The sequence below is a fragment of the Equus asinus genome, chromosome 28 (assembly GCF_041296235.1).
Source record: "Equus asinus isolate D_3611 breed Donkey chromosome 28, EquAss-T2T_v2, whole genome shotgun sequence".
Lineage (NCBI taxonomy): Eukaryota > Metazoa > Chordata > Mammalia > Perissodactyla > Equidae > Equus > Equus asinus.
Genome location: NC_091817.1, coordinates 50,870,382 through 50,895,788, shown reverse-complemented (window position 1 = coordinate 50,895,788; position 25,407 = coordinate 50,870,382). Strand labels below are relative to the sequence as shown.

Below are 25,407 nucleotides of genomic sequence, written 5' to 3'. Positions count from 1 at the left end.
CCGGGCGGGGGCACACGTGGCTCCGCGGCCGCCACCACGCGGGGACTGCAGGGGGGCGGGGAGGGGGACAGAGGAGGGGGCAGTGGAAGAGCGAGGCCTCCACTCGGGCCGAAGAGGGGGAGCCGTGGAGGGACAGGCTGGAGGGGCCGCAGGGAAGAGGGTGCCCCCGGGGCCGCGGGAGGAGGGTGCTCCTGCAAGGTGGCCTCAGTCCGCCTCAGTCCTGCATCCTTCCTCTGGGATGCCGGGTTGGCCGGATTCAAATCTTCCAGGGAACCCCAGGCGGAGAGGTTCGGCTCAGGCCAGTGTTCACCCTCCTGGACTTGAGGTGAGGGCAGGCCCCCTGGGCAATGTGCGCTCTGGCCTCAAGGTTGCCACCCGCTGGCTCCTGAGCGCAGGGTCCCCCACAGGCAGCCCCTAGGGGAGTCCCAGTTGGTCACCAAATCCCCATTCCCCTCCCTGATCTCTAGGACCTGGCTTCCAGGCCCCCGGCATTTGGTGATGGCCACCTCAATCAACAAGCGTTCGTGGGCGCCTGTTGTGTGCCAGGCACCTGGCTGGGGCTGGGACTGGAGACAGGCGGAACCGTCCCTGCTGTCTGGAACCTGTAGTCCAACAGCGGGTACAGCCCCTCACTGTTCTGGGGGTGTCTGGGCTGAGGCTCAGAGTCTGACCAGGCCAGGCCTGGGGGCCCTTCCACGCCTGTCAGCCCGCAGCTGATGGGAACAGGCCTGGGATCCCTGGGAGGGGCGCCTTGCACCCTGAGCTTCACCTTGCTCTGGCACATCTGGTCCTGGCTGCAGATGCTGTGCGGCAGAGGAGGTGTCCCCGGGGGCAGAAGCCACCTCCCAGCCCACTCTCTTTGCCAATTTCTGCCCAAAAATAGGCATAGACCTGGCCAAGACCCATGTGGGAGGGGACAGGAGGGCACTTAAGATGAAGGGGGCCAAGGGCCAGGGGAGGAGAGACCAGGGGTCAGGTGGCTCATGCTTGGCCACCAGGACTCCAGAAGATGATCCTGGAGTCAGAGGGCCCACCAACGACGGGACAAGGATGCTCCCCAGATGGGCTCAGGCGACTGGAGGTTGAGACGGCAGCCTCGCCAAGGAGTCCCCACAGGCGGGCCTCACAGGCAGGCTGTGGGGACGATGAGATTGCACCCTGATGGGATTGCACCATGGCAAGGACCACGTGCTGGGTTTCCAGAGAAGGGCACTGCTTTGCAACCGGGCTGTGTCAGTTGGACTCCAGCAGCCAGGCCCCGCTTCCTGAGCCCCTGGGCTGAAGAGGCGAGGGGCAAGTGAGACACAGAGAGGGATGTGGGGCGATCTGGAGCCGGCTTCTTGTGCCTCCCCCAGCCCCTGTGTCACCCCGGCTAGGAAGCTGGCCCAGGTTCAGACAGCTTCGGAAAGCAGCTGTCGGAGGACACACCTCCCTCTGTGGAGACCAGCTGGGGGCTGCTCTGAGCCTCCCAGTCCCGTGCCTTCCCCAGCCCACCTTCCCGGAGCTGGGGCAGTCCACCAGCCGTGCACGTGGGCTTGTGCTGGCGGCTCCGGGCTTGCAGGGGCCACAGGTCCTCCCAGAGCCAGAGCCAGGTTCCCCAGAACACCTGCCCCCCCGCCCTGGCGAGGCCCTGGCCTCTCTGAGCTCCTCAGGAGGTCAGGATGGGAAGTTCAGGAGAGGGGCTGGGCTCCAGTGGGCACGCAGCCCCACACAGGAAGGCCCAGAGCTCCTGCAAGGCTCAGGGTCTCCTCCTCAGGCTCCTTGGCCCGCCGGGTCTTGGGGAGCTTTCCCCTGAGGACTAGTTCCCCCAACGACTTCGCAGCTTGGCCTCGACCCCTGGCAAATGTCCACATCTCTGCCAGGTGTGGAGGCTGTGACATCTGCTCTCTGCCACACACTTTCCACGCTGACGGCAATGGTTAAGGCACTAACCCTCCCACAGCCCCAGAAGAGGAAAGAGGGGCTTCCAAAAGTTCAGAAACTTGCCCAAGGCCTCCTGGCTCGCCAGTCGGGGTGCGGGGCTTAAACCCGCCAATCTGGCTCTTACCCATCAGGCGCATGCACCGTGGAGGAGGTGAGGGGGAGGTGGCGTTCCCACCCAGTGCGGGGGAAGGAAAGAGAATGCAGTTTGGGAGTTCGAGTCTCTCGGGTCCACTGGGGTCTCTGGCCACAACCTCAAAGGTGTGGCTGCCTCCGGAGGGTGACCTGGGCCTCAGCTGGGAGCTGAGTCAAGAGGAGGGGCCGGCGGCAGCTCCAGACGCACCCATGGGGCGATGCTGCGGAGGAAAAGGCCATTCCCCATAGCCGGGGTCTGCGATGCCTGGGCCAGCATGGCCTCCGGAGGGCCTGCAGGAGGCGGCGGGTCCTAGGATTCCACCTGCCCCTCTGCTCCCCCAGCCCACAAAGGCCCAGCGACAAGGGGAGAAGCAGCCAGGCGCAGGAAAGGCCATCCCCCTCGTGGCCTTGTTGTTGTGGTTATGCAGGAAATCATGACGGTTCCTGTGAAACACTAGGACATGAGATAAGCAGGTAAACGCCCTCCCAAGCCCAGAAGTAAACTCGTGACATGTTGGTGTCTGTCCCTCCAACTCTGGTTCCATGCAAATCTGTCTGTATTCATTTTAAAAGTTGCCTGCAGCCCTTAGAGCCCTCCCCACATGTGGCTCGTCAGACGCTGGCTTGGGAGCCGTCCTGCCCGTCTCACGGCCGAGACCCTGGGCCCAGAACGGCGCCTGGCGCACACAGTAGGCGCCCTTTGGGTGTTTGCTGAACGAGGTCGTGGAGGCGCTGTTTCTGTTTGTAAACTGTTTCTTTCTTTTGTTATTAACAATGTCGTATGGGGCCTTCTTCCACGCCGTAGACTGATTGTCTGTGTCCCCCAAAATTTGTCTGGTGAAATCTTAACCCTTGATGTGATGTGGCAGAGTTGGGGGGGCCCTAGGAGGTGCTGGAGTCATGAGGGTGGAGCCTCAAGAATGGGATCAATGCCCGTACAGAGGTGACCTCGAGAGCTCTGGGCCCTTCACTGCGTGAGGACGCAGGGAGAAGACGGCGTCGTGAACCAGGAACGGCTCTCACCAGACTCCGGGTCTACCGGCACCGGGACGGAGACCTGCGGCCTCAGGACCGTGAGAAGTCAATGTGCGTGACTACAGCCCCCGCCTGCGGTATTTTTGCTATAGCAGCCCAAACCCACCGCATTCCGCCTCAATAAACTCAGGCCTACAGCAGGGGCCCGGGGAGCTGCAGCCTGTTTCGTAAGCAGTCTGCTTGGAACACGGCCACGCCTGTCCGTTCCCGTCGCGTCTGTGGCTGGTTTTGCTCGGCAAGAGCAGAGGAGAGTATGATGGAGATAGAATGGCCTGGAAAGCCTGAGCACTTGCTCTCTGTCCTTTAGGAAACCGCTGGCCAAGCCCTGGTCTACTTTATCCATCTGACAGCGCCCGCTCCTGCCACCTCACCCTGCACCTGCTCGGCCCGCTCCTGCCTGGCCCAGGTGCTGGGAGGGGTCACTTGGGGGACCAGCTGATTGAATCAACCCTCCTGGTTGGCTCCTTAGCAGCTTCTACATCGTCAAGTTTTGGAGCAACAGTGAAGCGTCCTCACTTCAGACAACTTGCCTTTCAGTCCACGGAGCTGTGCAGGCACTGGCCCCCTCCACTGGCCAACTCCTACTCAGCCTTCAAAGCCCAGCTCAACCCACTCCACCACCCAACATTCACCCTGAGCTCCTGGGCCCTTCCGTGATCAAAGCTGTGGTCTCCAGCAAGTCCCAGAACTGCTCAGCAGCCCCATCCCCCCAACTGGAAAGTGGGGCTGAGAGCCGGTCACCTCCAGGCTGTGTGTGAGTGACACGCTGGCTCGGGGTGAATCCCTGCATGTGGGACTCAGAGGTGGGAGAGGCCGCCGCCCACATCCCACCCTCGTCTTCATCCTTGCTCCTCATCTGTGCAGAAGACCCTGCCCCACGGCCCAGCAAGGCAAGAGGTTGTTTTGGAAGGCGAGCTGAAACTGGGGTGGGGGAGGGGGCGTTGTCAAACAGGATTCTCCCAAAGGGCACAAGGCTGCGCGTCTGGCGGGGCGCGGCTTCTGTTTACAGCCGGGCTGCAAACTCCCCTCTGCCTGCGTTTCTTTCCTCCTGGAGAAATGTTATTTGACCTCAAAACATCGGCGACCTGTCTGGATCAGGCTGTTTTCCTGCAGGACTGGCATTTGTACTTGGAAGTCAGGCAGCCACACCCAGCGAGTCACCGGGGCTGCGACACACACAGGGCTGAGTCCGGGCAGGTCCCTGACCCCTTGGCCACCTCCTCCTTACAGCATCGGAGAGCTGGGACCAGGGCGATGGGACCAATCTCCCCACCACACTCAGCGTGGACTGGAGCAGGGCACACCACACCCAGGCACCTGCCACACGCACCGCACATGTGCACACCACACACAGAAGCGACACATGCAAATATTGCACATGTATATGCATGTGCCAAATGCACAGGCACACACCGGCCACATGCATGCACACCTCAAATGCACATGCAGACCTGCATGGTGACACACATGCACACATGCCTGAGCACGCCGAGATACACACATTCAGGCACAAGCCACACCCGAGGCGACTCACCTGACCAAACAGGTGACTCCCCCTCTGATTTTTCCCAACACCCATGTCTTGCATGCTGGTGGGATGTTTCTCCACGGGCATGGTGTCCCTCATCTTGGTGCCCTCCCACACTCAGACCCTGGTCGCTGTCCCCTCCTGCCCCAGGGGCCTGCTTCGTCCACTCTGCAAATGGCAGAGATTTGAGCTGCTGTGAGCATCCTGTGTCCCTGCCAGGCAGGCGACATCATCTGTCTTGTCATTGAGGAGACCACAGTTCAGAGAGGGTGATGCCTTGCCTGAGGTCACACAGCAGGGGCAGAGCTGGGACTCCACTTGGACTCCATGACCCTGCTTGGAACCCAGAACTCACCCCTCCCTTGGCCCACCCAGGCCTCCAGTGTGTCTTATGGCTTTGCTGCACCCTTACCCCCAAAAAGTCATGGCCGACCGTGAGAAGCGTGGAGCACTTGCCCGCTTGCCATCAGCTCAGTCCCCACAGCCCCCATGGAGTGGGATGGAGCAGTCAGGACACTGCCCAGGGACACAGTCAGGATGCTGTCCACGACCTGCTCTCCCCTCCTGGGTTTCCCTGACCCAGGAGCCCCTCAGCCCCAAGACTTGCCCTGGGGACCACTCCACGCTGGTGTTCATGAGGGAGGAGCCACAGGAACACAATCTTTGCAGCATTCATGACCTGATCCCAGCCTGGCGTCCTCTGCTTCTGCTCTGTTTGAGCAGAAGCAGGTTGCTGGGTGCAGCCCACACTTAACGGACAGCACTAGACAATGAGCGAGCCCGCGAGGCAGGGTCCAGGGGCCGGGCAGGAGCAGGAGGCAGTGAGGACACCGCTGCCGCAGGCTCGCAGCGGGATGGCGCGGGCCAGGGAGGCAGGCAGCGCCATGTCCACGGGACTGACATCTCTAACTGCTGGACGTCCTGGTTTTATTCTCGCCTGACTCATCTGGGGGCTTTGATGATATTCTTGGTGAGAGCGGCCGGCACGGTGCTTTGACATCCCTCCACTCTCCCAGTCCCTTTCATCGATGACCCAGTTCTGCCTCCTTCTCCCCAGGAAGCAGCACACTTTCTGGAGAATTTTCAGAAGGGCAGGAACTAACCAGGCTACATTCTATTTGTTCCCCAGCACTGTGGAATTGGGAGTCCATCTGCAGACCGGGAAACTGAGGCTTAAAAAGTAGGGGAGCCCAGCTGAGGCCCCGTAGCTGAGAGTGGGGGGCCAGATCCAACGCACACCCTCCACTGTCCCACACAGCCTCCCGGTGACATTCAAGCGCCTGCAACCAGATCCCCCAGACGAACCCCAGACTCAGTGTCTGGAGGAGGAGCCCTGAGACAGCGGACGTGGAAGTGGAGGCCACACCCGGAACCTTTCGCAGGAGGGTGGGTCCCTCTCCCTTCTGAGGCCGAAGGTCCTTCTCCCAGCCCTGCCCCCCAGATGGCCCGCAGGTGTCTGGTCTTCACTGGCAGCCTTGGGCCCTCCCGTCCGTGGCTGCCCAGGCCAGCACTCTCTCCCCGGAGCGGAGGGGCTGCCCCCACTATCCTGTGTCGTTTATCTGGGAGGATGTCACTCAGTGAGGACAGGCTGTCTCCGTCACTGCAGCGCCCCCAGGCCCAGCACACAGTAGGTGCTCAAGAAGCATTAGCTGAATGAGCCAGTCCACACCACCTGCCCCAGCGCCCTGTGGAGCTCTGTCCTTCCGCCCCAACCATGTGGGGAAGAGGTGCGTGGAGCTCCTGGCGGGGCCTCTGGGTTCGTTGTCGACCTCCGCTGCAGCCACAATGCCGCAGTGAGGGGCAGAGGGGCTCGGCTAGGGGTCATTCAGAACAAAAACTCCGTGGAGACAGGAGAGGTGTGCATGTGGCTCCCTGCGTCCCTGCAGCCTGGGCTGTGCCCTGCGCACTGCAGGTGCTCAGCAGACACTGACAGTCTGTTCTTCTTGAGCCCTTCCTCCACAGCACCCTCCCCGGCCCACCCACTGTCCAGCACCTGCCCCGTGGAGCCTGACACGTGGTGGGCACTCAGCACTTGTTGAGGGCACGACCCAGGAGGGTCAAGACTGGGCAAGCCCAGGCCAGAACCAGGGCAGCATGCTCAACGCCATCTGTTTTAAGCAACTGAAAACTGGTTCTGGCTGAAAGAGCAAAAACGACAAGGACACTGTGAAATTCCTGGAATTGGGGGGAGGGGATGGCTTGGAGCCCATGGAGGGGACAGTGGGGCCACATCACCCAGGATGAGACCCCAGCCCCAGACAAGGGACCCGCTCTGAAGGTGTGGGGCCAGTGAGCCTGGGTGCAGGGCAGGGAGTAAGATGCATGTCAGCGCCTATGAAGGAGGAGGGTCTGCCTCTCACAAGGCTCAAGGAGAACCCCCAACATGAGTTCTGATGCTGGAAAGCCAGAAGGAATAGCCAATATCCACTACAGAGACCAAGTTTCTGATCTTTTTGCTGCACCACACTGTCTCCTAGAAGAACATTTCATTCCCTCTGCAGTCTATACCCCCAGATATAAAAGACTGGAAAGGAAAAGAGCAAACTGGAAAAAAATTTATCGACATTTGACTGGAGGGAAATATCCTTAAAATGCAAAGAGCTGCTGCAATTCAAGAAAACAATGAAGATCACAACAGGAAAAAAGGACAGAGGTTGTTAACACATGAGCCACAAAAAAAGGTAAGTTGGGACCTGCTTGGTGGCGCAGTGGTTAAGTTTGCATGTTCCACTTCGGTGGCCCGGGGCTTGCCAGTTTGGATCCCCAGTGTCAGTCTACGCACTACTTGTCAGGCCATGCTGTGACAGGCATCCCGAATATAAAGTAGAGGAAGATGGGCATGGATGTTAGCTCAGGGCCAGTCTTCCTCAGCAAAAAAAGAGGAGGATTGGTGGCAGATGTTAGCTCAGGGCTAATCTTCCTAAAAAAAAAAAAAAAGATAAATTGCCAGCAAATACGTGGAGAGGCTCAGCTTCGTGAACCAGTGTAGGAATACAATCAAACAGCAGCATTCCAGTTTCCCCACCTGCAGAGGACAATGTAAGTCAAATGCTGTCCGCCCTTCCACGGGTCCTCCGCAGGAAGCGAGGGAGATCTGGGCGGGCTGGCACGAGGCAGTCCAGCATGCACTGGGGGATCCCATTTGCATGTACAGAACTGAAAGCCCAGATGTTTCTGCTGGACTGCAATTACCGGTAAGAAACCTGCCAGGGGCCTGGAGGAGGAGCAGGGGGGCCTTCCCCCTTCCTTTACGCTCTTCTCCACTTTTTTTTTTTTAACAAAAAGCATATTTTTTCTATAACTTGAAAAAGAAAAAAAATGACAACACCCAAAGGCCATAAAAGAAAAAACAAGTGCAATTACCAATAAATAAGAAATGAAAAAAAGAAAAATTAAAAAAAAGAAACGAACATGAGACAGAGGAGGATGAGCGGCCCTCTGCACGTGCCAGTGCTGCCTTCTGCTCCTTGGCTTGAACTAAGTTGAGAAAAGCGGGAAAAAGCCTAAACAACCTAAAACGACTATAGTTTCTCTCTAAATTACAACGATCTGAAACAACAGAAAATTAGTGTTCATTTTAATTCTTCCTTAAAAAAATCACAATTATATATATTTTAACAAAGCAACTACAGGATGCAGATTCAAGATAAAATTCATTCGGAAAGGCGACGCTCCTACGTGTTCAAATTCACGGAGATGTGTGCCTTCCCTCCAAAGTCAAACATACACTATGATAATTTTAAAATCATCAAAAAAGGAAAAACACAAACAGATAAAATTAAACAAAATTTCTTCTGTCAAAAAAAGCAAAATAAACAAATAATAAATTGAGAAAAATTATTTGCAAATCTCACTAGACCGATGCCCATCTGAAAATGGGCCAAGAGCACGTAGGAAGCTGGAGCTTGGAGAGCGCACGAGCCCCAGCGCCCCCTGGTGGCCGTCTCAGGCATTGCCGGCAACACAGGTGTCCCCACCTGGGCATCCCAGCCGCCATGCACCGGCTCCCGCAAACCACCGTGGTGCCAGGTGAGTCTGGGCGGGATGCACCCCTGCTGGGGGAATCCCACCCGCTACAGAAAAGGGTGAGGGATGAGCACGTGTACTGGGGTTAGTTTTCTATGCTGCATAACAAACTACCACCACGTAGCCGCTGAAAACACGCAGGCGTCCAGCACAGCGAGCTGGGGTCCTGGCTCAGGAGCCGTCCCATCAGGGCTCCGGTTGGTGGCAGAATTTGGCTTCTTGCGGAGAGAGGACTGAGATCCCGCTCTTTTGCTACTTTGTGGCCTTCACAACCCCTGCTCCCTCAAGGCCTGCGGAGCGCCTCTGTAGCTCTCCTTGGTCACAGTCCCGCCACACTCATGGAGAAATCCTGGGCACATCTTCCAGGGGCGGGAATCCAGGGCCACCCTAAAATCCTGGGGACGCGGTGAACAAATGACCCCATCACAGGTAGCAGTCCCGAGGGAGGCCCCGCCCTTGCAGCACCTACACCCCTACAGTTGTGAGCTCTTGGTCACCACTGGTGGGCCTTCACCAGGGGACCAGTGTGACTTCAGGGATTCCCAGGTGGGCCAGCAGCACCCATCCTCTAGGCCTCCAGCTCTGCCTGCAGGGAAGCTCCCTTAGCCTCAGGGAGGGCTGGGCCAGGGCTGGCTGCCACAGGCAGCATCACAGCTCCGAAGCTGGGCCACCAGCAAAGCCACAAAACCCATCACCTCCTGTCCCAGACTCACATAATGTAACCCCAGTTGTAAAAATCCACAAACGCACTGCCCAGAGCGTTCCAGCACTGCAGAGGGCAGTACCTCCCCTCTCCCCCGTCGGGGGTTGCGGTGGCTCGAGCAGACTCTGGAGAGCAAGCAGAGCCCCTCTGAATGCTTCTCCAGGTGCGGGGCTCAGGCCTCACCAGGTGGCACAGCTCGCCTGGCTGCTGGGGGCAGGGCCATCCCTCATGAACACCCACAGCACATAGCCAAGTGCCACCAGTGGGAGGCCAGAGGAACAGCTTACTCTAGGCAATACAGCAGAGCCGCATGGGTCGGAGGAGGGCATTACAGAAAGTGTCACGGGGTCCTAAAGCCTGGGTCCCCTACTGGAGGCCTTCGTTGAGCACATTCACTCCCTCACCAGCCAGGTACTGCAGCAGGCCCTGCACAAGGCGTGGGTGCAGCTGGGGGTACAAGGCCTGAAGTGGGATGAGGTGTGTGCAGAGGTGACTGAAGACAGAAACCATGTCAAGGGGTGACAGGCCAGCACTTGGGAACTAGTGCAGAGGGGCTGCTGCCCTGCATGTCCGCCGGAAGGCCCCTGGGCTCCAGGACCTGTGAAGAGCATAGCCAGGACTCTGGCAGGACAGAGCCACCTGCCCTTGGGGACACTAGTTTAACTCCTCACGAGGCTCCCAAGCACAAGGCAGACGGAACCCACACCACACGGCCACCAGAGGTCCCCACCACGTCCTTCCTCTTACGGATGGATGTCAGGGACCCGGCACAGGCTTCCTAAATATACAAGAGCACAGGAGTCAGCACCCCGACAACTGGTGACTACAGATGTGCAACAGGGAAGCCCTCTAAACCGTCGGATGCAGCTGCTGGGCACAGGATCGCCCGTGACCCGAGCGCATAAAAAGCTGCATGTGCAGGGCTGCAGGGTCAACACTAAAACATACTAAGAAGTCAGTCTCCAAAGCTGCTTCTCTCACAGCAAGCCCTGCTGTGACAAACAACAGGGACCAGGGACCAGGACGGAGCTGTATCTGAGCATCTCACTTGTAGGGAAACCAGACTCCAATTTCAAGAAAACTCAGGCACCGAGGCTGGCCCGGTGGGCAGCGGTTAAGTGCGCACCTTCTGCTTCGGCAGCCCAGGGTTCGCCAGTTTGGATCCCAGGTGCGGATATGGCACCGCTTGGCAAGCCATGCTGTGGCAGGAGTCCCACATAGAAAGTAGAGGAAGGTGGGCACGGATGTTAGCTCAGGGCCAGTCTTCCTCAGTGAAAAGAGGATTGGCAGCAAATGTTAGCTCAAAGCTAATCTTCCTCAAAAACAAAACAAAAACGGCCACACACCATGCTATCATCAGGGGTACAGGCAATGCAGTGCTTGTCCATGTGGGCACCGCACAGCTGGCCTCCAGCCCTCCTCTGGGGTGGGCAGTGGGGCTGTCCTGGCTGCCGCTTGGCAGCAAAGTAGGTGCAGTGATTTGCAGGTGTCTTAGGGGTAGGAGGGGCCAGCCTTCTGCAGAGCACACATGGCCCCCGTTTGGGTGACGGGCCCCTCCTCGGCACAGCAGAGGGGCAGACGGGCCCAGGGAGAGTCTGGCTGTGAGTCAAGGCAAGGCTGACTACCCAAATCTGGGGATGCTAAAGTAACTAGAAACTACTCTGATTAAAATAGACAACTTTACTTAACATTAGGCATTGGAACCTTCCCAGGAAAAAAGCTATTAAATTATTCAACCAACAACTAATCAAACGGTTCGGAAATACAAAAAGCAAGATGCAATCCAGTCTCCGGGCTCCCCTGCAGGAACACCTTCGTCCCCTGCCAGGCCTGCAGGCTCCCCTTACAACAAAACATCTCCCCAGGCCACAGCCCGTTCCTCAGACGGATGTCACGTGGAGACCGCAGATTTATCGCAAGTTGCCGACAAGGCTTTATTTTTTCTTTTCCACATCCTGCTCTGCGGCCTCCTTGGCCCTTTTTGCCCGGATGCCGAAGAGCCGGGCGTTGGCGCGGGCCATGCGGAGACTGGCGAAGGCCTTGAAGTTCTTCTCCTCGTCCGTGATGACTCTGGCTTTCTCCTTCTTGTAGACCTGGAAGAGAGCGTGGGGTCAGGCCTCACTGCGGAGGCCTGTGACGAGGCCGAGAACCAAAGGCCGGAACCCGAGGCGCCTTGGAGATCAAGGAATGCCGCCTGGCCAGGCCACTGCTGAGGCTAGAGGCCGCCAGGCCAGAGGTGTAATAACCCTCCCCAGGATTCAGCAACCTCCCCAAACTCAAAGCAGAGGCAGAAGCAACTGCCTCAGTTATGAAGGATGGTGGGGCGCTGCGCTCAGACCCGCCACCCGTCCCAGAGGAACCTCAATGGCCTGGTCGCTTGCTGGGCAGGTTAGAGGATCATCAAAACATGCCCAGAGAAAAAAGAACCCAACAGATGAGGAAGTGCAAGCGAGGGTCCCCAAAGCTTCCTCAAAGGGAGGACAAAGCTCTCCCAAAGAGTGCACCTGTTAAGAATGCACGATGCTCTTCCCAGGACTAAAGAAAAAAGTCCCTTTTCGTGAACCTATACATCTTAACGCAGGCCCCAGGTGCCGCCCTTTACTCCCTGCAACCCCTTCCCCGCCCCAGTAAGCCTTCACGTGCGCACGCGCTGGACTCCTCCACTTACGTTCCGTATAGGCATAACCGGTCCTGTCAGCTGAGTGGCCAATTTGAGTTCTTCCGCCTGTTAACGAGAAAGGAGAGTCAAGTGGACTCAGCTCATTTCCCCAAGAGCTCCAACTGTCTAATCCTCTGAGACAGCCCCACGCCTCTCGCTAGACGTCCATCCCCGTGCTTGGAAGTGGAACGGCGCCTGCCCCCACAGGTGCGTGTGTTCTGCACACATCCTCACTGTGTCACTGGGGTCCTGGTGCATCTAGCTAACAGCAGACACGGGCAGACACAAGACAACCACCCAAGTGTGACCAGGGATGCAGGCAGAACAAACTATGGTCTGGACTATAAAGTCACCCCCCCAAACCCTACTCCTGGAAATCCATAGGCATGGACGCTGTCAACCGCTAAAAATGTCTGCATTGCGTATGAAGCATCTTAAACAGCAGGACACTTCCAATGTAAGAAAGCTAGCTCTAACACAAACAGCTCTCACCATCACCATAAGCCAGATCGCTTTTGAGGACAAGCGTGAACTGTGGCAGTTCTCACAATTAACATACGATCTCCCAACAGGTTTTTTTCTTATTCATCAGTTCTCTACCACCCACCCATACAAGGCCACCCAGCCTTAGGAAACAAAGAAATACTAAGTAAATGCCTCCTCTTCTCACACCACCTGACCCACAGGCAGGCCTCCAGGGCCCTCTCGGGCCGAGCACTGACTCACCGAGCTGTCCCCCTTCTTGGGGGCCGAGGGCCTCCTGGGGAAGAGGATGAGCTTGGAGCGGTACTCCTTCAGCCGCTGCACGTTGGCCTGCAGGGACTCGGTGGACTTGTTCCGCCTCCTGGGGTCCACCGAGATCCCGATGGTCCGGGCCACCTTCTTGTGGATGCCGGCCACCTGCCCAGAGACACACAGATGCAGCCCCGAGGGGTGATCGCCCCGCGCCCCCAGCGCGCGCCCGGCCGTCAGACGGACAAGGGTTCAGTGCACTTTCATCAAGGCCGTGCAGAGATTCCGGAGACTGTCATCATGCGACCGGCAGGGACGGCTGACGGCGCCCGCCGCGCTACTCACCCGCAGCTCCTCCAGGCTGAAGCCCCTGCCGGCGCGCACGCGGGTGTGGTACCTGACGGTGGGGCAGCGCACGACGGGCCGGACCGGGCCGCACGCCGGCCGCGGGGCGATGCGCCGCGCCTTGGCCTGCCGGGCCTTGCGCCTGGACGGAGAGAGGCCGAGCGCCGGTTACCCCGGGCCCCCGCTCGGGGACACGGCGGGACGGAGGAAACACACGGAGGAGGCACGGAGGGGACACAGGGAACATGGAGAGAGAAAGAAAATGCACGAAGCGGACACAAGGAACACGGAGGAACAGAGAGGAGACACACGGAGGAGACACAGGAGCACGGAGGAACGGAGAGGAGACACACGGAGAGGACACGGGAACACGGAGGGACGGGGAGGAGACACGGAGAGAACAGAGGGAACACAGGAGGCCGCGCCCGCCCGCTCACCTGCGGATCTTACGCGCCGGCTGGTTGAACCACGTGGCCACGCGCCGCTGCCAGTCCTTGTGGAAGTGCGGCTTCAGGATCATGCCATTCCGGCTGGGCGCCATGGCTGCTGCCTAGGGGCCTGCGGGGTAGGCAGCGAGTCAGCACCTGGGCTCCGGCGGACGCGGGGTCCCATCCGCCCGCCTGCCCACAGAGCCCGGGTCACGGCCCAACGCCATCTGCAGAGTCCCTTCCTCGGCCGCGCGGGCAGCTGCCCTACGCGGATGGCGGCGGATGGAACCCGATGGCGATCGCCGGAGTCCCATGGCGCCGAGCTCCAGCCTACCCACCTCCTCCTCCCGGGTACGGCCGGCGAAAAGGAAGTGGCGTCGCAAAGCCCCCTGGGATGGTTGTGCGCCCGGCCAACCAGAGGCGCCGGAGCTTTCTGACCAATCAGAGACGGGTATCCCGGAAGTGACGCCCGTGCGCTCCCGGCCGTTCCTGCGGTCCCTGGTGGACATGGCGCCGCCCGCGCGCTCTTCGCGGCCCCGGAAGAGGACGCCCCGACCCACAGGGCGGCCGCGGCTTGGGCTCAGCGGGCTCCAGTAGGTGCCCGGCCTTTCCTGCTCTGCACGACGCCAGACTCGGTGTGACCTCTCACCGAGGCTTCCGGTTTCGTTCCACCTCCCGTCGGGGCTTCCGTGCTACTTCAGGCCCGTAACTGTGCCGAGCGGGCCGTGAGCGGGCGCCCGGCTCCTCTCGGGTGTTTCCACGCGGAAGCCCCCCTCGGCGGGTCGGTAGCTCCGCCGCGGCCGGGCAGCTGGGACCGAGAGTCCCGGCGGCCGGCTGCAGGGGCCGCTCTGCCCGCCGCGCGTCCTCCTGACGCTCTCCGCGACGGGCCGGGGAGTCGCCGCCGCCCGTGAGCCTTGCCCCCAGTGACCCTCCTGCCCGCCCTCCCGTCGCCAGGTTCCCTCGGTGGACCCGGTCAGCGGTTTCAGGACGTCACGACACGAGTGGGACCCTCGGAGGCCGGCGTCCTCGCTGAGTAGACGGGTTGAGACACCCTTGGGCGTTGGAGGCCGGGCTGGGGCTCGGCGAGGAAGGCTAGGGTGTGGTCGGGGAGGCCGGCGTTGAGCCGCGCGGAGGAGTGCGCGGCCTGCAGGGAGGTCCGGACCCGTCCGTGGTTGGCACAGACGGCTGGCACGAGGCGCTCCTCCCTGAGCCGGCCAGCCGCGTCTGTCTGGGAGGGTAGGACTTAAGATGCCTTTAGTCTGCCCCTCTCGCAGACGCAGGCGGGCTCACGTGGAAGGCCCGTGCCCGCAGGTCCCTGAGACAGCGGCGCGGGGTTGGCGTGGTTCTACCCGTGTGCCGGCGTCGAGACTTTGCCGAGGTACTTGAGCTTCTCCCTTCGGTGAGGTGGGAGGACTGCTGGGAGTCCCCACTGCTTTAGGGCCCCGCACGCGGCGGCGCCCAGCACGGGGTGAGCCAGTGATGCTGGGCGGTCCTGACGTCGCACAGCCCTGCTTCCAGGCGACATGGCAGGAGCCGGGGTGGTGAAGGCGGCGCAGCAGAGGGGAGGGTTGGAGTTAGGGAATGCTCACCAAAACCGTGAGAGATGCTCTTCCGCCTCAGATCACCGTGTCCAGTGGAGCTGGGGCCTGAACCCACGCTCACTCCAGGCAGCAGCATAACTGCACCGACACTGGAGGAGACGTTTGTGGAATAAACGCTTGCCTTGGCTCCTGACAGATTTCTTTGAATGTGATCAGTCAGATGTTAGCCCACACTTCCTGTGCCGTTCTCAGCCCCTTGCAATGATCCCGCGGTGGACCCAGATACCTGCTCCGTCTAATCTCAAGCACATTCCTGTCCCCATCTGCAGTGTCTCTTTCTGGGCAGACCCACAGACTCAGGCAGCTCCATCTGCCCTAACCCACGCCTCCACCCGAGCTCCAGCTGCTTGCAGTTAAGATGCTGCCCTGGGCCACTGGGCCGGGGTTAAGGGTCTGAAATTGGAAACACTGCTCAGAATTAAGTTCCAGGTGAGAAAGCCAAGTTGTAATTTGAGGACCGTGGTCTGCTGCACACAACCAAGCCAGGCGTAGAATTCCAGTTTTTCCATGCCTGAAGACTCCACACTTCGTTCCTTTAAAAGTATGCAAAATGAGGGCCAGCCCGGTGGCGCAACAGTTAAGTGCACGTGTTCTGCTTCAGCGGCCCCAGGGTTCGCCAGTTCAGATCCTGGGTGTGGACCTGGCACCACTTGGCGAGCCATGCTGTGGTAGGCGTCCCACATATAAAGTAAAGGAAGGTGGGCGTGGATGTGAGCTCAGGGCCTGCCTTCCTCAGTGAAAAGAGGGGGATTGGCAGCAGTTAGCTCAGGGCTAATCTTCCTCAAAAAAAACAGTATACAGAATAGCAAGGCAAAAAAAGTGATATGAAATTCTACTGGAAACACGCTCAGCCTTCCTATTGGGAAAGATTAAAGTGTCATGCAGCGGTCCTTTGACATGAAGCCTTGGCTGGCCCAAGGGTTTTAAAAGTCGGTAGCCATAGAGACGGTCCCTGTCCTGCTTTGCACAGAACTCCACAGCCTCAGCTCTGCTGAAGGGCTTTGGGCTTGGGCCTGCAGGGGCCACTGAGAGGGCTGCCACTCATGCCCCTGGAAGCCATGCCACGCTGGGCTAGGAGGCCCGGGGGCCAGAGGGCCTGGATAAACGCCCCTGGAGGTGTCGGAGCATGCTCTGCACAGCTTCCCAGAACTTCTTTGCAAGGCTGAGCTCCAGTAACTCAGCCGTACCGGCTCATTCTCCACCTGCACCTGATTGCCCTCATCCAGCTGCTGCTTGGAGGGTCGGCCTCAAAGAAATGCAGCCTGAGACAGTTGACGATAGCGTCTGGAGCCCTTGCAGGCACACAATCTTGATTTTATTTTTCTTAATAAGTTGGGGAATATTCCTTTTTTTTTTTTGAGGAAGATTAGCCCTGAGCTAACATCTGTGCCCATCTTCGTCCATCTTATATGTGGGGCACCTGCCACAGTGTGGCTTGATAAGCAGTGTGTAGGGCCACACCGGGATCTGAACCCACGAACCCTGGGCCACTGAAGCCGAGAGCACGAACTTAACTGCTGCACCACTAGGCTGGCCCCACAAAAATCCTGATTTTTAATATGGCAGCAAAGTGATTTTATAGTGCGTTGAGGAAAAACATGTCATGTCTGTAATACCACTTTGCAAAAATTAGCATGCTAACAACATCCTATACATTGAACTAGGAAAGCCTCCAACTCAGTAGTTTTACACTGCCTGGTCACAGAAGGCGACAACTCCGCCTCTCAACTTCCCCAAATCAGCCTACACATAAATCAGATATGGGCGAACTCGGAGTCCTGTAATATGAGAAACACCCAATGTCATGGAAAGAAAACTGCAAGTACGTTATCATAATCATAAATGTTCCATTTGAAAGTTCTTGAGAGTAGATCTTAAAAGTTATCACAGAAAAGAAAATTCTGTAACTATGGTGATGAATGTTAACTAGACATTGTGATCATTTCACAATATATATATCAAATCATGTTGTAAACCTGAAACTAATAAAATGTATGTCAATTATATCTCAAAAAATAAATTTTGAAAAAGCAAAACATCATTTCATTCTTGAGTATAGATCAAAATGGAGAGGGGCTGGCCCGGTGGCACAGCAGTTAAGTGCACACGTTCTGCTTTAGCGGCCCAGGGTTCACCAGTTTGGATCCCGGGTGCAGATGTGGCACCGCGTGGCAAGCCATGCTGTGGTAGGCATCCCACATATAAAGCAGAGGAAGATGGGCATGGATGTTAGCTCAGGGCCAGGCTTCCTCAGCAAAAAGAGGAGGATTAGCAGGAGGAGAAAAAAAAAAAAACAGAACAATTTGTATTGTGATTTAAGAAACATAAAGTTCATTTCTCTCTTTTAATTTGCAGAGGCTCTCTATGTTAAGTGTACGTTTACTTAAGGAACAAGTGTTTATCTCAACAAGGAGACCTCCCACGCCTGACTCAGAGAAGACTTGCAGAAGCTACGGCCAGGCCATGCTGCAGAGGGCAGAGGGCAGGGTTGTGGTCCCAGGGGTGCAGTCTGGCTGCTCCAGGAGACCACATGCTGTTGCTGGAGAAGCCTCTGCACTTCCAGGACCCCCTTCAAGGAGGTGTGAGGAGCAGTGTTGGTCCACGCACGAGATAGCAGAGGAGGCATTACCCACGGTGCTCTTCTCCAGCACCAGGTGTCTGATAACCGGGAAGTGACGTCACTTATGACCCATCAGAGGGCCCAAATCTGCGAACAACTCACTCGTGTAAATCTGAGCACGAAGTGACCTTCCTTCTCTGGGTGGCCATGAGCCCACTCACACCAGCGAGCACTGGGAAGCCGGGCTGCAGCTTCCTCCGCTATAGCAAGGTGGCCCTTTCCTGCCATTCACCTCCTTTTCCTGGCTAAGCATCTTCTGGCACTCAGCAAATGATTTTCCAAAGGATGGACAGACACAGGCTATTTGAATGAAGTGCGGGGGGTCCACCATCAGAGAGGATGCCACCCCAGGGCAGAGGTACCAGCCGCAACGCCCTAACTACATGCAGATCTTTGGGAATGAATTGGAGAGCTGGGGCAAAGGCCACAGTGCCCCTCAGAGCTGCCCTCCCTTGGTGCGTAACCACACCTGCCCTGCCCCATACAGCAGGTCCTCAGGGCAAAGGGGGGCAGCAACAGGACAACCCATCCTATCAGGAAGCGGCCATAACTGCTCCAAACGCCACTCACAGAGCAGGCGAAGCAGTGAGAGCAGCAGGGAGGAGCCCCCGTGCTGTCGGGCACCCCTGGAGACAGGGGGAGCTGAGGGCACTTCTGTCTCACAGCGATGCGGCGTCCTTGCCCCTTTATCCCAGATCCCTGTGAAAGGGGATCTTCAGTTGATTATCTCATGGCCGATTATACACTGCAGACACAATCCTGTGATCCAGGACAAACCAACAACCCCGGGGGGTTAGAGCTGGCCGTGCAATACGACGACGTTCTCCATCCACAGAATTTATTGGTAAGTATCCCAACAGTTCTCAGGTGTCCCCCACAGCACAACCAGACCAGCAAGGAGAGGTTCTCGTGCTCAGTGGTCCACACAGCAGTAGGTGGCAGTGTTTTAATCCTCTAGAGTCTCAGTATCCCCACTGACGAGTGAGCACAAGGACAGGGCCCAGCAAGGAACCAGTGACAATCGGCTCAGAGGGTCCCTTCATCGCAGATCCCATTAGCATTCTGGTGAAGACACAGGAGCCGGGAGCAGCCCATGCACCAGCCCCGGCATGAACAGGCTGTTCAGAGCCTGCCCGCTGCACTGCCCTGGGATCCCCCCACACCAAGAAGTGACAGGGTGACAGACTGGGGAACTCAAGAAGGGCTCCACGCGCACCTGGGACCCTCCCATGGAGGAAAACCATCTAAAACAAAAGCTGAACCATCCATCTCTCGAAGACTTTACTAATCCCGGGGGGGGGGTGGAAATGGGCACACAGAGCTCGGAAGCCCTCAGCAGAGACCAGAGCGGGCCGAGTCTCTGGCGAAGGGAACTTGAAGGAGCCAGTAAGGAGCTCGCTTTCTGGGCCTGGCAGACGCCACAGCCCCATGGGCAGTCAGGGTGATCCCACTATTTGGGCCAAGATGGCTCTTCCCCTCGGAGCGGGGGCTGCTGAGGCGCCTCCTCCTCCCCGGCGTCTTGCTTCTCTCGCTCAGCGTCGCTCCACCTCTGAGGCGCGATCATCTTCTTGGGTCCGTGAGGCGGCGGGCCGATGAGGGCCTCGATGTCCTCATAGTTTATCACTTCCTTTTCCAGCAGGGCATTCGCCAGCTAGGAGGAACAAGCAGGGCAGTGTGTGAGCCCCCGACAAGGACAGACAAGAGCCTTTTGAGAGTGCAGCACCCAGGAGGGAGGGGCCCCCCTCCCAGGAAGGGGCGTCTGTGAGCAGGAGGCCCCGACAGGCCACTTTCCCAGGGAAGCAGCACATGCAGGCAGCTCCAGCAAAGAATCCCTCCCTGTCTGAGGCCTGGAGAGGACCCCCAGCTGCCGGCCTCGTCAGCCTTCCACCTCCCTTTGCCAAACGGTGTGCATGTGTGCATGTCGGGGAGTGGGAAGCTAAAACGCAGAGCCCCTCACTGGGATCTGGGGAGAGGGAGCTGGCATTGAGGTCTGAGGGCCCTCACAGTTTGCGAAGGGAGGCTCTGCCGCTCCAGATGTGGTCGTGAGAAACATGCTGAGGAATCCTATGAGCATCCCGCCCCAGCAGTTCATCTCTGCCGGCTCGGTGCCGACTACAAGGGGACACTGCACGGCTGCTCCTAACTGCTTTCCGTCACCCCCAGATTGGGGCGACTGCTTCCTCTGCACGCTGCCCCACTATCTTGCTGAACTCTGAACCCACCAATGGTGTGAGGAGACCACAGTGCAGACCAGAGACAGGACACTCTCAGCCCGCCACAGAGCCAGAGGCCTGGGCAGCAGCCACAGCCGTGAATGGCAGGTTCCGGCTCAGCAGGTCCGGTGGGCCTGACACTCTGCACTGCTCACAACATCCAGTGAGGCTGGTGCTGCTGGTCCAGGGACGACACTGAGCCCCTCCACCAGGAGCTGACCCTCTGCCGGGACACAGTCACTTCACCTCTGAGGTCACCTTCCCCAAACCCAACGCGCAGGCTCACTGTGAGAACATCTGGGGGACGCACTTCACACACCAGGCCAGGCCTCATAAAGGCCAAGGCCATCACAACAGGGAGTGAGAAACCGCCCCGGCCAGGAGGACCCTGGGGAGAGGGTGGACCATAGACGGGACGCAGGGCAACACTGAGGAAGTCCAACTAAGGTGTGTGCTTCAGTCACTAAGAACACGTCAGTTCTGGTTCACTAGGTGTGGCAGACGCTGACAGCAGAGAAAACTGGGTGTCTCCAGTAGAAGGAACTCTCTACTATATTTGCAACTTTCCTATAAATCTAAAACTATTCTGAACTTTAAAGTTTATTTTAAAAATTGACAAGAGTTTGGGCCCGGCCCGGTGGTGCAGCACTGAAGTGCGCACGTTCTGATTCGGCGGGCCCAGGGTTTGCTGGATCCCGGGTGCGGACATGGCACCGCAGGACAAACCATGCTGTGCTAATCTTCCTCAAAAAAAAAAAAATTGATAAGAGTTTAAGAGTTGGGAAAAGATTAAAGCGAAGTGACCAAACGCTAATTACTGCTGACGCTGCGCAAGGGGCACATGGGTTGTTATGTTCTTCTGTCTCCTCGGGAGGAAGTGACTGGACACATTTGTAATAAAAAACTAAAAGGTATGGAAAATGTTCATTTCAGCTGAACTGAATGGAACACACATCGGTTATCCTGCTTGCTCCAGGTCTGTGGACAACAGTCCACGAGAGGGCAGGCAGCCAGCCGTGCCGGCACAGTGCAGTGACAGTCAGGGCCCTCCCCAACTTCTGGGGGGCAGGCGGGGGCTCAGAGGTCTCACCGCCTGCAGCTTGTCCAGGTTGTCCTGCAGCACCTTCTCGGTGTGCCTGTAGGCCTTAGCCACCAGCAGTTTTGCTTCCTGCCAATCAAAGAGAACAGATCTGTAAGGAGCAAGGACAGCTGACCAATGTTCCCAGTGTCATCTATGGCCTGGCTCTGCACCAAAGTACGTGGAAGAAATGCAGGTTCAGAACACAGCCTCTCGTCTCTTAGGATGAACAGGAGAGCCCAGCTGCCAATAGTTTCCTGCCCCTAGCCTCTCCCCTGGGAATGCCTGCCTGCCACCCATTCACACCCAGAGACAACCCTGCCAGCTCCTGGAGGCCAGGGAGCCTGCTTCTGTCCTCTATGCCCAGAGCTGCTTGTGCACCAGGCCAAGTGGAGCTGCCCCAGGATGGGGACCCCTGCCCTGGTCCAGTCTCACGTGGGCAATGCAGTACATCCCTACAGGGACCACGGGACACTGGCTCTAGCATTCAGTGCATTTATTTGATATTTGTCCCAGTTCCACATAATCTACAGTTTCATCAGGAGCCACACGGGTCCTCATCCAAGAACAAAAACTTGGCAGGTCAGAGCTGCAACAGAGGCCAGGAAGAACACCCACAATGTGGGGGCCACATGACAGCTCTCAGCTCAGCGCAGTGGGGGCCTCACGTGGCAGAGGGCACCAGCACAAGACCTGTCTCCTAACCTCACTGCAGCGCAGGACGCGGCCGACGCTGGGCAGAGGTACAGCAGCGAGGGCCATGCAGACTCACGTGGTCCATCATCTGCTGGAGGCCCTGGCTGAAGGGGCGCCGTCCAATGCCCGTGAGGCCCTCCTGTGCCTCGGGGAAGGAGATGGGCCCGATGCTCGGTGCCATCCCAAACTGCCTCACCATGGAGTAGGCGATGCGGGTGACCTTCCTCAGGTCGTCCTGCGCCCCTGGAACGTGGGTTCAAGAAAAAACGTTTCTTTCCAGTAGTGCCAGGCCAGGGCACCCTGGTGCCCCACTGGCACACGCCTGGGCCTGACAGCAAGCAGAGCACCCGGGGGACAACAAACTCTTTTACTGTTCCTTAAAAGAAACTTTTAAAAATGCTCTTTTGTTTAAGCAGCAGCTCCTCAGGATGCGTGCTCGGATTCACTTCCCCAGCAGTTCTCCGACACAAACCCAGGTCTGCACGGGGCGCGCACCAGCACAGAGCCCCAGAGTCACTGGGACAAGCCAGGAGTGTCCTCCGCCTCCTCTCTGCACAGTCGACTGAGGCAACAGCTTCAGAACAGGGAAGCTGCTTGGATTTTATACAGTTTTATGTAGCCATTGCCAACAATTAACCAATTAAACGCATTTACAGTCTGCACATGTATGTGTTTTTTGCACATGTATGTGTTTTTGTATCAAATTATTTAAAAAGCCTTGCTTAGTTCCAAATCTCCTTTCCATAGCTCATCTTTTTTTTTTTTTTCCTTTTTGAGGAAGATTAAACCTGAGCTAACATCTGCTGCCAATTCTCCTCTTTTTGCTGAGGAAGACTGGCCCTGAGCTGACATCCATGCCCATCTTCCTCTACTTTATTTGGGACGCCTACCACAGCATGGCTTGCCAAGCAGTCCCATGTCCGCACCCGGATCTGAACTGGCGACCCTGGGCCACCGAAGTGGAACATGCAAACTTAACCACTGTGCCACCGGGCTGGCCTCATATAGCTCGTCTTTTAAAGACACTTAATAAAACTCACAAGCACATGTGCATCCCCCTGTTCAGACGCCCCAGCATTCACCCCACATGATAACGGGTGTGAAGGCACTCTGAGACCCTCAGTCCCACCCGGCCGGCTCCTCACCAGAAGTGACCTTGTTGAAGGAGATGTTCTCTGACGCGCGGCCGCCCAGGGCCATGCACATCCGTTCAAACAGCTGCTCCTTGGTGAACAGGTGCTGGTCTCTTGGGAGCATCTGAGCAAAGCCCAGTGCAGCATTTGTCCGCGGCGCAATGGACACCTGCAGGATGTCAGGCGGCCCGAGTTAGCAGGCAGGATGCAGGTGTCAAAGACAAAGGTGGGGCAACATAAGATCTCTAACTGGAGGGCTTCAAAGCAGTGAAGCAATTCTGTACTGTCCCCGTTTTCACAGGAAAGCATGATCCTATCACTGAAGGAGGCTCACACACTGTGCGGTGTCTTCCTCGCACATTACTACATATATATGAAGTAAAGAACAGCGGAGACAGGGCCACTTAGGTGAGGTCAACCAAGAGGTCAGGGACAAACTCCTCCCCTTACCCCCCACCCTGGGCTATCTGCACTGCTCCTCCATCACCGCCTCCACTGCAGGCCACCGACCTGCATGAGCGCCCTGCGCCAAACCACAGACACGCTGGCTTGAGGATACAAAAGGGGAGTGGGGACTCTCCTTGCCTTTGCCCCCAGCCCAACACCAGGTGTACCCATGGGGCCACCACTCCAGCGGGATGAGACCTGCTGCAGGAGCGACAGGGAGGGGGCCTCGGGGCAGCAGGAGCTGTGCTGCAGCAGGCACTGTTTCTGAGGGTTACAGCACCGCAGAATCTGAAGGGCAGACAACCTAAAACTAGCACTAAAGTCAATTACAATTGAAAAGGCTATAAATAAGGACCAGATCAGTGACAGGAACTTCACAATCTGTCCCCAGCAGAGTACTGAGCCTTGGAGGGGTTTCTCATTACAACTAGTTTATCTGACTTTTAGCCATCAAATGAAGTGAAAATTCTGAGAATGGGAAATTGTTAATTATGATATTTACTTAATTGTGGATTTTTCTGCATTAATTTTTTTTTGAGATACTGCATATTAAAATATTTATCTTAGGGGCTGGCCCCGTGGCCAAGTGGTTAAGTTCACGCACTCCACTTCTGTGGCCCAGGGTTTCGCTGGTTCGGATCCTGGGCATGGACATGGCACAGTTCGTCAGGCCATGCTGAGGCGGCGTCCCACACGCCACAGCTAAAAGGACCCACAACTAAACATATACAACTATGTACCAGAGAACTTTGAGGAGAAAAAGGAAAAATAAAATCTTTAAAATATTTACCTTCATTACTGAATTTTTGAGTGTCCCATAAATGTCACACCCTTGGTAGCTGTCCCGCCTGCCTCACTCTGGGCCCGGCCCTGGTCACCTCAGTGACTGCTGCATATGATCATCTTTGTCACAAGACACTAGACTTCCAGCCCTCAGATGAGCATATAAAAGGAACCAGCCTGATCGGTAGGACATCATCAAACACCACCAGACTAACAATCTACTTTGCTACAACTAACACCTCTGAAAAGAAAATTAACAGACATTTAAACAGCAACACAGCAGGCCGGCAACTGCTACATGGTCCCATTTTTGGAAGCTCAGGAAGTGCAGTGCAGGTCCCTCACAGCTTGGTGGAACAAAACTGGATGCACAGGCCCCCATGTGCTCTGCTCCAGGCTCCAGCAGGTCACAACCCACACCCTCAGCTTTAAAGACTGGGCACCCGCATCCCAAATACTTACATTGTCCTCAGCGGTCACTCAGGATCTCCTGGTCATGAAGCTACACATTTTGAGGAGGTGTTTATGATATTACCATTTGATACAAATAAACTTTCATCAAGCTCACAATTGTCTACAAGAGTAGTGTTTTTAAAAATGTAGACTAAACTCACTTCTCTTTAAGCCTAGGAGTCATTACATCAAAACACTTCAGAGCTGACAAGACTGACTGTGTAGACAGGGGAGTGTGGCCTCAAACTGTCATGCCCATGACTGGAGCCCCTGGTTCAGATGAAAGACCTCCCCAACCCTATGCCTCCCAGGATGACGGAGCCTGCAGTCGCCTCCCACCCTGGCCCAGGCCCACCTTGTCTGCGCCCCAGCACAGACATGTAGTGCTTCCAAGGTCAGCTCTGCTCATGGGCCTGTCAGGTCGGCCCACAGGACCTTACCTTCATCACAGCCTCGGTGTGCTCCAACAGCCAGCCCACCAGAGCATGGCCTGACTCATGAAATGCAACCACCTTCTGTTCCTCCTTTGAGAGGATCTTGCTTTTTTTGGCAGTCCCTGAAAGAAGGTCAAGAAAATGAGCTGGGCTGCAGATCACCCAGGCTAAGAATGCCAGGCTGTCTCCTTGGCCACGCGCAATTTCCACCCCATCATCAGAGCAGGGTCATCACCAGACGTCTACCACCTGGGTCCCTGTCCCCAGGTGAGCGCCACTCACATGTCAGTTTGCCAGATCCTTCTATATTCTATTTGAAGAGTGTGTCTGCTCTTAGGCAAACATGCAGTATTTAAATGAAGGAAAAATAAGTCCATTGTAAAGACCTGACTCAAAAACAGAAACACTTTATGTATTTTGTCCAATAATCCTTTGCTA

General features: G+C 57.0%; 2 protein-coding genes and 1 non-coding gene across 9 annotated transcripts in view; all 3 read right to left on the bottom strand.

Annotated features, from left to right (window-relative positions):
- Nucleotides 1–11,007: 11,007 nt before the first annotated feature.
- RPL13 (ribosomal protein L13) lies at nt 11,008–14,787 on the bottom strand. The gene is made up of 6 exons (XM_014836569.3): nt 13,850–14,787; nt 13,521–13,641; nt 13,084–13,225; nt 12,733–12,906; nt 12,016–12,072; nt 11,008–11,440 (listed from the first exon to the last, which is right to left on the bottom strand). The coding sequence occupies exons 2-6, from the start codon at nt 13,622–13,624 to the stop codon at nt 11,282–11,284; spliced, it is 636 nt and encodes a 211-aa protein (XP_014692055.1). The 5' UTR covers nt 13,625–13,641; nt 13,850–14,787; the 3' UTR covers nt 11,008–11,281.
- On the bottom strand, nt 12,959–13,039 carry LOC123281907 (small nucleolar RNA MBII-202). Its single transcript, XR_006521704.1, has one exon. It is a non-coding gene; the product is annotated as a small nucleolar RNA MBII-202 (small nucleolar RNA).
- A 3,766-nt stretch (nt 14,788–18,553) lies between the features above and the next one.
- SPG7 (SPG7 matrix AAA peptidase subunit, paraplegin) overlaps nt 18,554–25,407 on the bottom strand; it is a 33,434-nt gene continuing 26,580 nt past the window's right edge. For 5 of the 7 annotated variants that reach the window (XM_014836564.3, XM_070500202.1, XM_044761567.2 and 2 more), the window contains 5 exons: nt 24,976–25,091; nt 22,865–23,021; nt 21,796–21,962; nt 21,036–21,113; nt 18,554–19,383 (listed from right to left, as the gene is read on the bottom strand). In XM_014836564.3, the coding sequence (XP_014692050.3) occupies nt 19,183–19,383; nt 21,036–21,113; nt 21,796–21,962; nt 22,865–23,021; nt 24,976–25,091 (719 nt within the window). In that variant the 3' untranslated portion in view covers nt 18,554–19,182. Of the gene's footprint in view, nt 19,384–21,035; nt 21,114–21,728; nt 21,963–22,864; nt 23,022–24,975; nt 25,092–25,407 lie in introns of all 7 variants that reach the window. The other 2 variants (XR_006521467.2, XM_070500206.1) reach the window with 2 other exon arrangements.

Excerpts from the sequence above, each read along its gene's own strand:
- RPL13 (XM_014836569.3), bottom strand. The coding sequence starts at position 13,624 with ATGGCGCCCAGCCGGAATGGCATGATCCTGAAGCCGCACTTCCACAAG. Across the intron at positions 13,226-13,520 it reads CCGGCGCGTAAGATCCGCAG|GCGCAAGGCCCGGCAGGCCA; the intron begins GTGAGCGGGCGG and ends CTCTCCGTCCAG. Across the intron at positions 11,441-12,015 it reads CGGTTATGCCTATACGGAAC|GTCTACAAGAAGGAGAAAGC; the intron begins GTAAGTGGAGGA and ends GCTCTCTTCCAG.